General features: G+C 43.9%; 1 protein-coding gene across 5 annotated transcripts in view; it reads right to left on the bottom strand.

Moving 5' to 3' along the window:
* Positions 1-16,210, bottom strand: part of UVRAG (UV radiation resistance associated) — a 137,107-nt gene that overhangs the window by 33,231 nt on the left and 87,666 nt on the right. For all 5 annotated transcript variants that reach the window (XR_008319105.1, XR_008319106.1, XM_053307435.1 and 2 more), the window contains 3 exons: positions 15,326-15,413; positions 14,332-14,392; positions 8,301-8,466 (listed from right to left, as the gene is read on the bottom strand). Coding sequence is in view for 3 of the 5 variants with exons in the window: in XM_053307435.1 (XP_053163410.1) it covers positions 8,301-8,466; positions 14,332-14,392; positions 15,326-15,413 (315 nt within the window). In the remaining 2 variants the exon portion in view is untranslated. The remainder of the gene's footprint in view (positions 1-8,300; positions 8,467-14,331; positions 14,393-15,325; positions 15,414-16,210) is intronic.

Below are 16,210 nucleotides of genomic sequence, written 5' to 3'. Positions count from 1 at the left end.
TACAGATCCAACTGCAACTCTCTATTTATTTATTTATTTATTTATAATATTTATACACTGCCTGCTGTGTGTATCTCTAGGTGGTATACACAAATTAACAAACAAATATGAAACAGAGTAAAAACAATTAAAACAATTTCACAGAATAAAAAAAGCTAGAACTATCTTATGAAATAATTTCAGCTAAAAGACTGAGGAAACAGGTGTGTCTTGAGGGTCTTCCTAAAAACAGAGATAGGGATGCTCTTATATTGACAGGAAGCATATTCCAAAGCCCCAGGGCTGCTACAGAGAAGGCCCTGTCCCAACTCGCCACCAAGCGAGCCAGTGGCAATCGTAACCATCCCTCCCCAGATGGTCTTAATAGGGGGCAGGGTAAATGACAAAAGAAGGCACTCTCTTAAGTACCCTGAACCCAAGCCATTGAGGGCTTTAAAAGAAATAACCAGCACTTTGTATTTCGCTCAGGAACATATCGGCAACCAGTGCAACACTTTCAAAATTGGTGTGATATGGTCCCTTTGGGTTGTCCCAGGGACCAGTCTGGCTGCCGCATTCTGTACCAATTGTAGTTTCTAGACTACGCAAAAAGGCAGCCCCATGTAGAGTGCATTACAAAAGTCAAGCATGGAGGTTTACCAGCATATGCACCACTGTTTTAAGGTCATTTACCTCCAGAAGTTGGTGTAGCTGATGTATCATCCAAAGCTGATAAAAAGCATTCCCGGGCCCTGCCTCTGAGAAACCAGAGAGAGTTTTGACCCAGGAGCACTCCCAAGTAACGCCCCATTAAACATGGGAAGTTGAGCAAGTTGTGAGCCATGACTGTTCCTCAATTCATTCTTATTTATTTGTTATACTGCCCCATACCAGTGTCTCATGATAGTTTATAAAATAAACTATAAAACCAGAACTAAAACCAAACATTACAACAGTTAATTTAAAAACATTAAAAAAAACAAAAAAACAGAAGCAACAATAAACACCAATTTACAGTTGAAAAAAATGCGTCTTGAGCATTCTTTTAAAACCTGTGCTGTTGCACAACCCTGCTCTAGCCTAATTGTTACTCCATGATCAACATGTCCAAACCACAACTCTGTCTACACGAAAATCCAACTAATTGCAGGGCTCCAGTTCCAAGATATCAGCATGCTGCATGGGGATATGGTCCACAACCAAGCCTCTGCTGATGGTAGGCATTCAAAAGTGAATCTCTTGGCTTACTAGGAGTATATCTTACTGAACACAGAGACATGAGCTCTATCAGACATTAGGGCAGTTCACATGATCATAATTAGGGTAGGAGAAGCCTCCTAACCTAATTCTGGAGCTGTGCATGCTCCTGTTTGCCTTGTGTGTGAGTTAAAACCAAGGTCAGAGGTATCATCCTTCCTCATGTGCTAAGCAGCAGCTGAATAGGAGGAATTTTCCTCCTACCTCATTTAGCAGATGGGTACAGCTGCAGGGTTGGAGGAAAGCCGCCAACCTTGGTTTTAATGCACACAGAATCAGCCAGTGAGAGCATGCACAGCTCCTGAATTAGGATAGGAGGCCTCTCCTATCCTAAATTATGATCATGTAAACAACCCTATTATGTTGTACCTGAGTTCAGATATCTGTACACCCATATATGTTTTCGTGTGAATAACTCTACATGTGTTCATTTTAAAAATGAACCTGAATACTGGCCCCCTGAAATGGAGGATGCTGATAGGAAGCATCCTGATGTGCCGGCATTCAATTTAACATTTGAATAACTGTACCTGTGCACAGATGTGTACCCATGTACACTATATACAGATTGTACGAGCATTAAGGATGAGCATGAACCAGTTCGGAGGCCCTTTTTACAGACCTGCCTGGTGCGCACATGTGTCACACTTACACACATGGCACTTCCAGTCTGATGTGCACCGGGGCGGCAAGGAGGTATGCTGCCACCCCACAGGACTGTTCTTAAGCACAGCGCCAGCAGGGGAAACACGGCTGGGGTTGGAGGGGGAACACCCTCCCTCTCCTTAAAGGTAACCCCCACCACTGAACTGGCCATGAACATCTAACAAGCGTTTAACATCATGTGCGAATGAGGCTATGTATGGTGTTGCTGTAAAAATTAAAACTGCAACTCATAAGATGTTATGAGATTCTTAAGTATGTACAGCATTAGGGAAGAATCCTGGAATAAAAGGAGCCAGCAATTAAAGAACACAGACTTGAATTATGCCAATTATAAAGTGGCCGAATTCTGGGGCCTCAGCCAATTGACCTAATTACCAATGAACCCTGGGAAAGCATTGGCTCATTTCAAGTCTACAAGAGACCGGATATAGCTGAAATACCTAATCCCTGAAGGTCAGGGAGGTTAAAACTACTTAAGTACCAAATGTGGACTCACTTGAAAATTGCTATAATTCCTGATTAGTACTACTGATACTGTGAGTGATTGCTTAGATTATGGAAGAATTTTACAAACTAGGGTTAAGTAGGCCACAGACTTTTTCTTTCTTTTTTCTTTTGGCTTGATATATTATATATGCCCTTGAGCAGCTGTGCTGAGGCATACTGTTTCACTCCCAAGTGATTTCATAACTACTGAAAGAATACTTCTATTACTATAAACAAGTTCAAGAAATTACTGTTTCATTAATTTTTAGAAGAAAAAAGTGAGTTTCCACAACACCTTCCTGCAGGGACTCAAGTAACCAGAACTTCTACAGAGAAAAAAACCCAGCATATCCCCTCCTCCCCAATTATGGAGTTTGGCAAGAAAAAGATGGGTAGCCTCGTGTCCACAAGCCTGTGTATATATGTGTGCGTGTGCTTGCAAACCCTGTACACATCACTACCACAGAGTACAAAGTCCACCCTTTCCCCAACACAGAAATAAAATTTTGTGCTGGGACATGTTAGAGTATGAAACTGACTGCAGAAGCTCCAGAGTAACCTTGTTAAAAGTTTGCTTCTGCACCCAGGCTAAGCAACGGAAAAGATTTAAAAGAGCAAGCTGAAATCCTTCACAGCTGACCAGGGATATCCCAGACTGAGAAGCACGGAGACTCGGGGTCCTTTGCAACAGATTGATAATGCTTTCTGACTCCCAATTGTTTAATAGCAGGAACAATAGCAAGTGCTTCCCCTCTTAGATTAGGCTGTTGAAGTGAAGAAAGCTGGGGCGGGGGTGGCTGGGGCGGGAACCAGAAGTGAACTTCTGTGTAGGACAAGCACCTAATTCTGAGCCTGAAAACAAATTCCTGGGCTGAACTGTGATCCTTAACCTTAGTGTACATCTGACCCCACCCTGAGCCACTATTTTGTATATGGCTCCAGTCAGTAGCCCAAGGTTCTAGATTGTTTTTTAAAAAGTAGATTCCCCCAAGCCTAACTCTGTCGACCTCTGATCTAAATGAAAAAAAGAATGCCTGCTTCCCTATTTCCCCTGCAACTACTAAACATGCTAAAAATTCTGAAAACAGAACACAGCAGTATCTCCACTATTCACACTTTATTTACCTACAACTTGCGCAATGTACCCCTGCTAACTGAGCAAAGTGGCCCCCTTTAAAGTGGTGATTCTGCAATAAAATTGGAGAATGGTTGCTGCTGGTTTCTCACTTGTTTCCTTTTAAACTGTGAGCCTTTTGGGGGCAGGGAACCATCTAGTGATGTGCACGGACCAGTTCGCAGGCCATTCTAAAGGCCTGTGAACCGGTTTGCTGGGTGCGGGGGGAGTTTGTGGTTTGCAGCCGGGGGTGTGGCTCTTTAAGGGCGGGGGAGGGCTCACTTACCCCTCCCACCACTTTCCCCCCGCCAGCGCTCTGTTTTTGAAAAGCATTTGAGGTGGCAGCGTACCTCCCTGCCGCCCCTTCCCCCATTTCTCGGCAAAAGGCTTCAGCATGTGTGACTGGGTGTGCATACATCAGGCATGCACGCCATGCACACGTGCAGTCGCACATTCTGAAGCCTTTTGCTGAGGAATGGGGGAAGGGGCGGCAGGGAGGTACGCTACCCCCCAAATGCTTTTAAAAATGGAGCGTCGGAGGGGTGAAAGCGGCGGGAGGGATAAGTGCACCCTCCCCCGCCCTTAAAGAGCCCTCCTGCCCGGCTGCGAACCCAAACGCCATGACTCCATGCACACCACTAGAACCATCTTATTTACTTTTCTATGTAAACTACTTTGAGAACTCTTTATATTTATATACTGAAAAGTAGTATATAAATATTTGTCATCACCGTAGTAATAGTTTAGGCCTTCCCCACCACAAGATTGCATCTGTGTATATGTAAATTCAATTTCACTGAACATCTGATTATTTTTTCTGAGCCGCCTGGGATAATAATTTACACCAAATGTAGAGATAGTCAAACCTTCAAGTTATGGTCCAAAAAACGATTCCCAGTGGACATCATTTAGCTTGGAAACCAGAACAGTTTGTTATTCTGGAGTCCAAATTGCTGCCTGCCTGTGCTTCTCCTTGCCATGCACACACTGGATGACTCTGCAAGGGTGGAGACAGCAGCAGTACCTTCCAGGGCTCTCCCAACTTGGCCCATGCCTGGCGCCCTCAAAGATGGGTCAGTGTCATCAACTCACATCAGCGCACCTGCCTCTGGACTGTATTGGTTGTGCCCAGCCTCCATCATTTCCAGCAGCAACGTTAACCTATTTGGGCATGTCAGAGCTCAGTGCAAGCATCATAAAAACACCCAACAGAGAGCAGTGCTTTTCCAGAGCGACCTCCACTGGATTCTGTTAAGTCACCCAGGAGACCTCTCCAAATATGTAAGGGAGGATTTAACACACTTAGGTCAGTTTGAAATATGTACAGCAATTGGAACAAGAACCTCTTCAAATAAAATCTAATTATAGTAACTCTGGGAAAATAAAACACAGAATGTGCAGCTAGATTGTTGAGCATTACCCACTATTCAGTCCAAATCCAGACTAGCCTGCTCTGAGGATCAGACTGTACCATCCCAACATCCCCTTCAGACCCTTGGACCCTGTTTCCCAAGGGGTTGAAATCAGCACAGCCTATACTGCACTCTATCTCTCTTGGAGGATGTGCTGGAATCCCCTGCCTCTGTCAAGTTGGCCTGCCCTACACTGAACCTTTAACCAGGTTGGTATTGACAGGTGGCTGCAGCTAACAGGAGCAGTTACTTCAGACTTGTCATCTTCCTCCGACTCCATGCCAATTCTATAGGTAAACACACACGATTCTGGATTTATTTTTGTACATTTATATACCGCACCATACAAAAAGGTCCCTGGGTGGTTCACAATATAAAACCAATTAAAACATTAATTCAACAAGGATAACCTTGTTGAAATCAGACAAGGACAGGAGTTTCCTTATGCAGAAAGACTGATCATTTAAATGTTGATTGAATCAATAATCTTATATATGTTGTACCAAAGTTATACCCTCATCACCCCGGCACACACATGCACACAAACACTCACATCCAGAGATATATGAATTCCTTGGGATTCTTGTCCACATCAATTATCAACTTTGTGCATATACACTGATTGTTTATGAAGTCAGTCCTAGACAGCCGAGGCTAGATTTTAGATGAAAACTATTTGTTCTACTAAGAACTAATCAGCCTACTTTCCTTTCACTGTCTCTACATCTGAACTAAATTTGGTGCAAATCAAGGTCCACAAGTTAGCCCACTTGTGCCCCAAATGTTCATGTGTCCGCCATCTTGGATCGGGGTGGATGGCATCCTCACAAACTATGCCATTGAGGTGTCCCTATGTGCCACTCACTGCAACTGTACTTAAATTTGGTTTAAATTGGTTAGATAGTCCACAAATTAGCTTGTTTGCATCTCAGTTGTTCACGTGGCCACCATCTTGAATTGAAGTGGATGACATCATCACACACCACACCCTTTGGGCACCCCTATGTGTCCCTACATCTGTAGCAAATTTGGTTCAAATCGGTTAAGACGGTTCACAAATTAGCCCACTTGCGCCTCAAACGTTTACACGTGCGCCAACTTGGATCAGGGTGGATGACATCATCACAAACTACGCCGTGGAGGTGTCCCTACAACTGTAATCGATTTGGTTCATATTGGTCCACACATTGAGAAGTTGATATGGGGGGACACACGGACACACACACAGAACGCCGGGTGATCTCATAAGCCTACTGGAAAGTAGGCTAAAAACTACCCCAATCAACTAGCAGGAGTTCTCTTAACTAGCAGTTACATTTTCTTAAATAAATTTTCTATATTTTATGGGACGCTGTTAAAAGGAAATATGACAGAAATATATATTTTTCAAGTACTTGATGAAAACTACGTTTTTTCTCCAGAGGCAAATACAGGCCAATGAACAGAGAGACTGAGAAATTTATGAAAGAAATTAGCCTTGTAATATTACATCAACATACATGCAATATAAAAGTGGAAGTCAGGCTTGCAGTTAATTTTATCATGTATTACCCATTAAGGGATCTTAAACTTCTGTATACAATCCAAGCAGCAATCAGTAGCACACAGTAATTTATACCATATTTCATCCCTAGTAGTTATGGAGATTTCCAAGTGACAGATCCCATTTGCAACTTCCTGCTAGCTTTATTACCCACCCAAAGTGTGGCTACTCTAGACTCAAACCTGAGAAAGACTGACTGCTGGTTCTCACAATCAGAACTTGGGTAGGAGAAGCATCCTACCTCAGTTTGGGAGCTGTGTGCGCTTCTATTTTCTGATTGTATGGGAGCTGAAGACAAGCTTGGAGGCAGGGAGCTTGATCATTTGCTAAGGCCCAGCTGAGGATGAGCATGCCCTATCCAGATTCTGTCCCCAACTTCGAAATGAGGTAGGAAGAAAAACTATTCTACCCAGCTAGGGCTTAGCAAACAATCAAGCTCCTAACCTCACACACAATCAGTAAATGGAAGTGTGCACAGCTTCCAAACTTGGGCAGGAGGCATCTCCAACCCAAGATCTCATGGTGAGAACTAGGGATGTGCAAAACAGTGTGAGCTCAAAACTAAAGGCCCTTAAAATAAAGGGCCTGTTTCAAGTGCCATTTTGGCGGGCTGTTTTTCCCTTGCTGATTGGTTTTCTGGCACTGGCTTCTGATTATCTTGCGATCTCCTTGCTTTTTGGTTGGCCTGTTACCATCCAAATCACGTGTTGTTATGGGCAACTGTGCCCCCACTGGCTGGGGCAGGGAGGGAAGAAAGAATCCTTTTGGAGGGAATTTCAAAATGTATTCAAAAGGAATGGGAGGCAGAGAGAGCGCCTTTATGCCTCTCTTGAAGAGGCATAAAGGAGGGAGGGAGGGAGGTTTGATGTTGTGGTTTTCTTTTCTCAGCAATGAGTATAAGATGCTTGCTGTGCTATTGCTGCTATAACTACCTGGTTTCATTATTTATTTATTTATTATTTAATTTGTATATCACCTGACTCCAAAGGCTCTAGGCAGTTCACAAAAATAAACACAAGAAAAACAAAATAAAAATGTAAAAAACAGCACTTACATTAGTTTTTGGATTTTATTATTTGTTTGAATAAAAAGGTCATTTGACATATGGCCAAAGGTGGCCAAGATACATTTGTTCACCCAGGCTTTCAATTAGACCCATATTTTACCATTGCTTTAAATTTTAAATTATTTTGATTTGTGCTACTGTACTGTAAACTGCCCAGAGACAAGTTTTGGGTGGCATATAAATATGCATACTAGTTAGCTAGCATTAATTGTCTCATTTGCTAAGCAGGGTCTAGCTAGCTAGCTAGCTAGTGAAAGAGTTATTAAATCTAATTGCATTTGTACTTTGGCATTCCTCCAAGGAATTTAGGCAGCTTACATGGGGTTATCTATTTTATCCTCACAAGCATCCTTGGGATTTGAATCCATGTCTGTCCAATACAAAGCCAATAGAATTGTTTTTCCAACTTAGGCAGCCTAGGGCAAGTAGCTCAGATTTGAGGATGCTTGTATATACCCTAAATATCTCAATCCCAATATGAAGATATTATAAGGAAATAGCTTCATTATATGTTCGAAGTAAACATAGTATGCGGAACTCTGCTCTATCAGATCTAGGTGCAAATATTTTTTGTTCCCAACAGCTCCCGAGAGAGAGAGAGCAAAGCAAGACCCTAATCACAACTTTGGAGGGAGTTTATGAAGTACATCTGATCACACGTGAAAAACATGTTTCTCTTTGACCAAGAATTGACAATTGTGCATGTATGGTGACACACACATTTATCGATATACAGATGTAGCTATAGATGAGATAGTTAAATGCACACATACTTACTCTCTTTCCTTCTCGGTCAGTTTGTCATTAATATTATCTTTGATTGCAGACCTGGAGCCCTTGTGAATTATAGGATACCTGAGTGGCACTTGCAGGAAGAAAGAAATCATGGAGACCAAATGAGCAGTGTATCCCAGCGCAACAGCAATGCTGCCATCGTCCTTTGCTGAAAAACGGGAACAAGGACACTGTTTACGACCATATCACCCAGTTTAAGTCTCAAAAGTGACTCACTGGCATGCTCCAAGTTGGCTTCTGTTTCTTAATGTTAAAGCTCTCCATCTTTCTATTCTGGGATGTAGCAATTAAGAATGCAGGAGAATTCCATTACCAGAACAACAGATGGAGGAATAAAAGTTCAGTCCTTTTCTATACCCTAACTCCTCCTTGATTCCATGCGAAAGACAACCTTGCTCATCCATTTTCTAAACCATTATTCTAGCACATTTCTCACCAAGTGGAACTCTTTCCCCACTTCAGCCTAGCGAGCCCTCACCAGAAGCCCATAGCCCTCCATCTCACCTGTCTCATGCATTTAAACTCCTCTTGCAGGAACTCTCTTCTCCAGCTTAAATTTGGGGGCCTCCTAAAGATCTTACTTCCCATTCCCTTTGGGGGAATGGGAACTCTCACCACGGTCAACTCGCCGCCGGTCAATTGGACACGGCCAACTCGCCGCAGGGACAACTTGCTGCAGGGAACAACGCAACTCCCCGCCGCAAGCCCGTCCTGTCACTTTGGCTTTCGATCCGGGGGGACAAGCGGGAGGGAGGCGAGAGGAAGCTAAATTTCCACCTACCACCCGCCAAAGCATGTCTTTCACGTTCTGCAGTGGAAGGAAGAATCTTTCTGCATCCCTACCTGTGGGGTTGTGCCTCATGAGAAGGAAAATGTCAGGTGCGAAACCTGCAGCAGAGCTTTAGAGCAGGCGAGTTACCATTTTCCTCCTCATCTTGCCCCTTTGCGGGTCTCTCCAAAGCAGCACCAGACCTTCCTGCTGAGTTCTCTTATTAAAGCAGACTACCTCAAGTGTATCCCAGGGATATTAACAGAACACTTGAGGGATCTGGTGTGTAGTTGCCACAGTGACTGAATGGGCATGCGGAGGGGGCGGGCGGGGAGGGAGATGTGTGGTCCACTGAGTGGAAGCTGCAGGGAGGGCTTTCTGGGCACCTCTTCTGCTTTGGACAGAGAGCCTCCTCCTGCTCACCTGCCCCTTGGTTCTGTCAGGAGAAGCTCCGTTTTGCAGGAGAGTTGCAGCTTTCTCAGTGAGGTTGGCAGGTTGCCTCCAGAGAAGGGCCATTTAACTCTAAACGGGTAGAGCCCACATCATTGCTCTCCTAGCCTGCCTCCCACACCCACCCCATCCCAGTGAGCCATGGAGCAAAACGGCAGCTGCTGTGGGGAGCGGGTTGTGGGGGTCTTACAATGCTGTGATTTGCCAAGTTAAAGCACAAGCACGCCCATGGCACAGCTGTCACTTCTCTCAACCACAACACAAACACCATTGAGAATCATGGTTGTTTTTAAGTAGACCTTGCCTCCTTCCAGCCCGCAGGCCAAGCTGTCAATTTTTATATTCATTTATTTTTGCAATTATAGTTCCAAAGTGTTTGCATGCATCTGGTGGCCATAGCTGTTTTCACATCTTTCCCACAATGTGCTGTGAAAGATGAGCTTTATTTTAGTAAAGGGTGTTGGGCAGGATTCTGAGCTACTTACTGCTGCAGCCTGCCTTGCTGAATTGCACTCCAATGTCTCTGGATTTCCTGCACAGACGGATACTTTGCATTTATACTTCATGCTTTGCTTTCTATTTTTCAGAAACTCCAGTGCTCTACCTACATCTGCACTTGCTGCCAAAGGGTAGTGTGCCCTTTGGAACAGGTTTTGGAAGTTCCTAGGCCATTTTCCAATGGGATGCGTTTTTATTAGAATGGCTCAGCATTTCCGGAGGTTTTATATAGAACACAGCCTCTTGTTGGACACTGTGGGGTTTCAGAATAACCAGACAGTTGTTAAAACATGCTTGCATTGGGGGAAACCCGCAAAGGGGCAAGATGAGGAGGAAAACAGCAGCTCGCCTGCTCTAAAGCTCTGCTGCAGGATTTGCACCAGACATTTCCCTTCTCATGAGGCACAACCCCACAGGTAGGGATGCAGAGAGATTCTTCCTTCCACTGCAGAACGTGAAAGACATGCTTTGGTGGGTGGGGTGGTAGGTGGAAATTTAGCTTCCTCTCCCCTCTCTCCCACTTGTCCCCTCCGGGTCGAAAGCCAAAGTGACAGGGAGAGGAGAGCTGGTCTGGTGGTAGCAAGCATGACTTGTCCCCATAGCTAAGCAGGGTCTGCCCTGGTTGCATAAGAATGGGAGACTTGATGTGTGAGCACTGCAAGATATTCCCCTCAGGGGATGAAGCCGCTCTAGGAAGGGCAGAAGGTTTCAAGTTCCCTCCCTGGCTTCTCCAAGATAGGGCTGAGAGAGATTCCTGCCTGCAATCTTGGAGAAGCCCCTGCCAGTATGAAGACAATACTGAGCTAGATAGACCAATGGTCTGACTCAGTATATGGCAGCTTCCTATGTTCTAGGACGGGTTTGCGGGGGTGGGGGTTGCATTGTTCCTTGTGGCGCGTTGTCCCTGCAGTGAGTTGGCCGCGTCCAATTGACCGGCGTCCAATTGACCGGCAGCAAGTTGTCATAGACAACTAAATATATCCCCTGCTAACTTGGCAAAGAGGCACCTTTTAACGTGGTGATTTTCTTTATTTAGCAGGGGGAGAGTAACTGGCCCTATCCACCCCCAGCACAGTACCTCCAGTGACTGTTGCTGGTGTATAACCTATGTTTCTTTTTAGATTGTGAGCCCTTTGGGGACAGGGATCCATCTTATTTATTTATTATTTCTCTGTGTAAACCGCACTGAGCCATTTTTGGAAGGGCGGTATAGAAATCGAATTAATCATCATCATAGACATCCCTCCGGCCACCACCTTGCCACTTTTGTTCAGGAACATGAGTTAATAATAATAATAATAATAATAATAATAATAATAATAATAATTATTATTATTATTATTATTATTATTATTATTATTATTATTATTATTATTATTTGATTTCTATACCGCCCTTCCAAAAATGGTTCAGGGCAGTTTACAAAGAGAAATAACAAATAAGATGGCTCCCTGTCCCCAAAGGGCTCACATTCTAAAAAGAAACATAAGACACACACCAGCAACAGTCACTGGAGGTACTGTGCTGGGGGTGGATGGGGCCAGTTACTCTCCCCCTGCTAAATAAAGAGAATCACCACGTTAAAAGGCGCCTCTTTGCCCAGATAGCAGGGGAGTTGTCTATCTTGCCTAAAATATTGTAAGATATATTAATCTTCCATGTTTCCTTCTATCTTTGAAAAGAACAAAAAGATAAATGTTTTGAAGAAAATAGAGATCCATATTTATCCATAGCTATTTGTTGGCTTTATTTATTTGTGGGATCAGTATTTATTTATTTAGTATTTCTCTATGTAATCCACTTTGGAAACTTTTGTTGAAAAGCGATAAATAATTGTTGTTGTTGAGAAACAATGTATGAAGCTGCCTTATAACAAATTAGACCCCTGATACTACCAATCTCCAAGGTTTCAAAAGATGCCAGAGATTGAACCAGGAACATTATGCACACAAAACATGTGCTCTACCACTGAGCTCTAAGCTCTCCCCAAATGAAAAGGCAGAATTGGTCACCGCACCGACTTCCATAAACTCATGCTAAGCTTTTGGCAAGAGAAGAAAAGACATTCAAAATAGAGAAAATCACTCCATTTATAAACTTGCAAAGAAAGCAGACTTTCAGCATTTTCTCCCATTCAGTTTTCAGCAATGCCATGAGGCAGCTTGCAGAATTCTATGCAACAACCTTGCTAAGAACATAGGAAGCTGCCATATACTGAGTCAGACCATTGGTCTATCTAGCTCAGTATTGTCTACCCAGACTGGCAGCAGCTTCTCCAAGGTTGCAGGCAGGAATCTCTCCCAGCCCTCTCTTGGAGATGCTGCCAGGGAGGGAACTTGGAACCTTCTGCTCTTCCCAGACCAGCTCCATCCCCTGAGGGGAATATCTTACAATGCTCACATGTGGTCTCCCATTCAAATGCAATTAGGGTAGACCCTGCTTAGCTACGGGGACAAGTCATGCTTGCTACCACAAGACCAGCTCTCCTCTGGTAGCACTGTATTAGCACTATCAATTAGTAATTGCCTAATGGTGGGATGTTAAATTTTTCAGACTCAGCTGGCACCAATTTTGCAGAGAGACAGGATTACAGAACAGATTATTAATCCATCGGGGATTGAATACATAAATCAATATGTACTACCTAGATAGATAGCTGCTTGCACAACAGCATCCCAGAATCTCTCCTGCAGAGCCAGTTCATACAAACATGCTGATGTGAGAAGAGCTACATCACATGAAAGATCTAGCAAACTCTTACTGCTTGAGCACAGACCCTACCAAAGTGGTAGGTCTCCCAGGCCCAAGTCAAACTGTCTCAGGGGCTTGATCTGGTCCAAGGGTCATCTGTTGTCCATTTGAAATGTGAGCTCTGTGCCCGGGAAAGTGGCGGGGTGGCGCAGAAGCAGGTAAGGACTTACTTACCTCATTTTTAAAGGACCCGATCCCTTCCCTAGCAAACCAGTTTGCCTGCATGCCGGAGCCGGTTCTGCGCTTCCCTAAGGAGGCACTGAACCAGTTCAGACCACATCCCTAACATGGACAGATCAGGAGACAATTTAAAAATGGGCTCTCTCCCATGTCTCAAGAGTTGACTCAATCTGCGGCAGATGTGAAAAAGGCCAATTCCATGCTAGGGATCATTAGGAACGGGATAGAAAATAAAATGGCTAATACTATAATGCCCTGATACAAAACTATGGTGCGGCCACACCTGGACTACTGTGTATAATTCTGGTCACCACATCTAAAAAAGGACATTGTAGAGCTGGGAAAAGTGCAGAAGAGGGCAAACAAGATGATCAGGGGCCTAGAGCACCTTCCATACGAGGCAAGGCTACAACACCTGGGGCGATTTAGTTTAGAAAAAAGACGACTGTGGGGAGACATGATCCATAAAATCATGCATGGTGTGGAGAACATGGAGAGAGAGAAATTCTTTTCCCTCTCAGATAACACTAGAACCAGGGTTCATCCCATGAAATTGATTGCCACAAAATTTATGACCAGCGTTTATGCGTTGTGTGAAGAAGTACCTTCATTTGGAGGTACTTTTTCACACAACGCATAATCAACTTGTGGAATTCTCTGCCACAAGATGTGGTGACAGACAACAACCTCGATGGCTTTAAGAAGGGTTTGGTTAACTTCATGGAGGAGAGGTCTATCAACAGTTACTAGTTGGAGGGCTATAGGCCACCTCCAACCTCAAAGGCAGGATGCCTCTGAGTACCAGTTGCAGGGGAGTAACAGCAGGAGAGAGGGCATGCCCTCAACTCCTGCCTGTAGGCTTCCAGCAGCATCTGGTGGGCCACTGTATGAAACAGGATGCTGGACTAGATGGGCCTTGGGCCTGATCCGGTAGGGCTATTCTTACGTTCTTAAGTTTCACACAGTGGCCTTCCAAATGCCACTGGAAGCCTACTGGCAGGAGTTGAGGGCATGCCCTCTCTCCTGCTGTTACTCCCCTGCAACTGGTACTCAGAGGCATCCTATTGTAAAGCTTTCTTTACAATAGCTGTTGGGTTTTCCCACCCTTCTTTTTCAAGCCATAACTAACAAAGGGATATTTTTTGCAAAGATGGATTAATTATTGCAATAAAGCATACAATGATTTCGAATTCATTTTTCTTAAAGGAAACTACATCATGAAACTGTTAAATAATATTGTTTGAAAGCTGTACCACAAGAAACATTTGCATTTCCCCCCCAACCAATTGTGGTCTCTGGGTTACTCTGTTAACTTGTTTGCACAGGGCAATTAGACACCAGAAGAGCAGGTAAATATCCAATTACCTTGGAAGTCTTCAGAATTGGGCAACTTGACTCCACAGATAAAATAATCCTTTTGATCATTCTGTGAATTTAATAGCAGAAAGCAAAGTTGGATCAGAGCCATTTTAGAATAAAAACAATGGTTGTAAACAGAATAAAGACTACCACATAATGAAACTAGACATATCTTCAAAGATGTGTCACGAATGTTTAGCAGGAAATCTAGTCATAAGAAATCAAAAGCCGCAGTTCACTGTTAACATGCCTTATTTGACAGCAGGCTGCTTCTCTGGATTCTGCCAGTTGCCTTCATTACTTCTACAGATGGCATTATAATCGTGCTTTGTGCCATAAATATGTTGGAAGGGTTAACACCTCTGCTTCTGAGGATCCAGAAGACCTAAGTAATTCTTGGCTCCTATTACTTCAGCACAATGAATGCTACAGCAGAAGCTGAGGGCACAGTCCTTAGGAGACACTGACTGATGGAGAGGTGCTGCAACAGAAAGCTGGACTAGATGGTCTGATCCACAGGCAATCTATTGGTCTATCTAGCCTAGTATTGTTTCCCTGATGGCAGTGACTCTCTAGAGTCTCCAGCAGAGATCTTTCCCACCAACTGCTACCTGATCCTTTGAACTGGAGATGTGAGGTTTGAACTTGGGACCTTCTGGATACAAAGCACGTACTCTCCCAATGAGCTATGGTCCTTCCTCACGATTCCAGAAGCTGGTAAAGGGTGTCGACTCCTGGTGACCACAGAGCCCTGTGGTTGTCTTTGGTAGAATACAGGAGGGGTTTACCATTGCCTCCTCCTTCCACACAGTGTGAGATGATGCCTTTCAGCATCTTCCTAAATTGCTGCTGCCCGAAATAGGTGTTTCCCGTAGTCTGGGAAACATACCAGCGGGGATTCAAACCGGCAACCTCTGGCTTGCTAGTCAAGTCATTTCCCACTGTGCCATTAGGCGGCTTCTCTCCAGAAGTTGGTATGGTTAATTAATCTGAAACTCACCAAATCAATAGGGTAAATATAAGAAAGCTCTGAAAGTAACTGTCTGCATCGGATAGTCAGCTGTGCATTGGTCTTCAAGAATTGCTCTCTAGGTAAGAAGATTAAAAAAAGAGTCAACCATTACCCATTGACAACTGCCTAAAGGAACTGATTCTGTCCATTCTTTACAGAAATCCTGCTCCCAACACAAAACTAAATTAGTTTAAATTATTTGCAATGGTGATAATACTGCTGGAATATAAAGCACTACACATGGCTACAAAGGAGAGCCTAACTTTAAGGAAAGTAGCCTACACCTTTCATAAGTGCATAGCAGCATAAAGAGAGAAAAAGTAATATTAAGAGTTCATGCAACACCCTCTGTCCCTGCCAGACCAAAGCTCCCTTGTACTCTGAGCCTGCTTTCTCACGCAAAGGAATTAGCTATAGTTGAAAGTTCTCCCAACTGAAGAGGCTTTGGGCTGATAGGAATTTCAGCAGTAGCACTCACTGGGACCAGAGAGTCATCAACAGATCACTAGGCCTGGTGAGATCTTCAGATGGAGGCTGGCAACCACTAGCTCTTTCTGCAGGTTGCCTCCATTAAAGGGGGCGCATAAAAGGACCTACAGAAACTGATCAGAGAGGGTCCACATAACAGTGACAACGAGCTTTTCTGCACATCTTTTCTTTCCCATGGGGATGGCCTGAAGAGAGCTCATCAAAAAGCATTACCAGGCAAAGAGGGTATGCTGACAGGCAAGTGGGCTTCTACCCCATCTGCCCTATCTCCTCCACTTCCTATTAATTAGTAATTCATTGATGTCCTTTGTACCTTAACTCACAACTGCTACTGCCAATTAGAACCCCCCCTTTAGTCTATATGTATACCTTGAAAGTTTACCC

This window comes from Hemicordylus capensis, chromosome 3, assembly GCF_027244095.1.
Source record: "Hemicordylus capensis ecotype Gifberg chromosome 3, rHemCap1.1.pri, whole genome shotgun sequence".
NCBI classification, from domain to species: domain Eukaryota; kingdom Metazoa; phylum Chordata; class Lepidosauria; order Squamata; family Cordylidae; genus Hemicordylus; species Hemicordylus capensis.
Note: the sequence above shows the minus strand (reverse complement) of the source record. Positions and strands in the feature narration are given on the sequence as shown.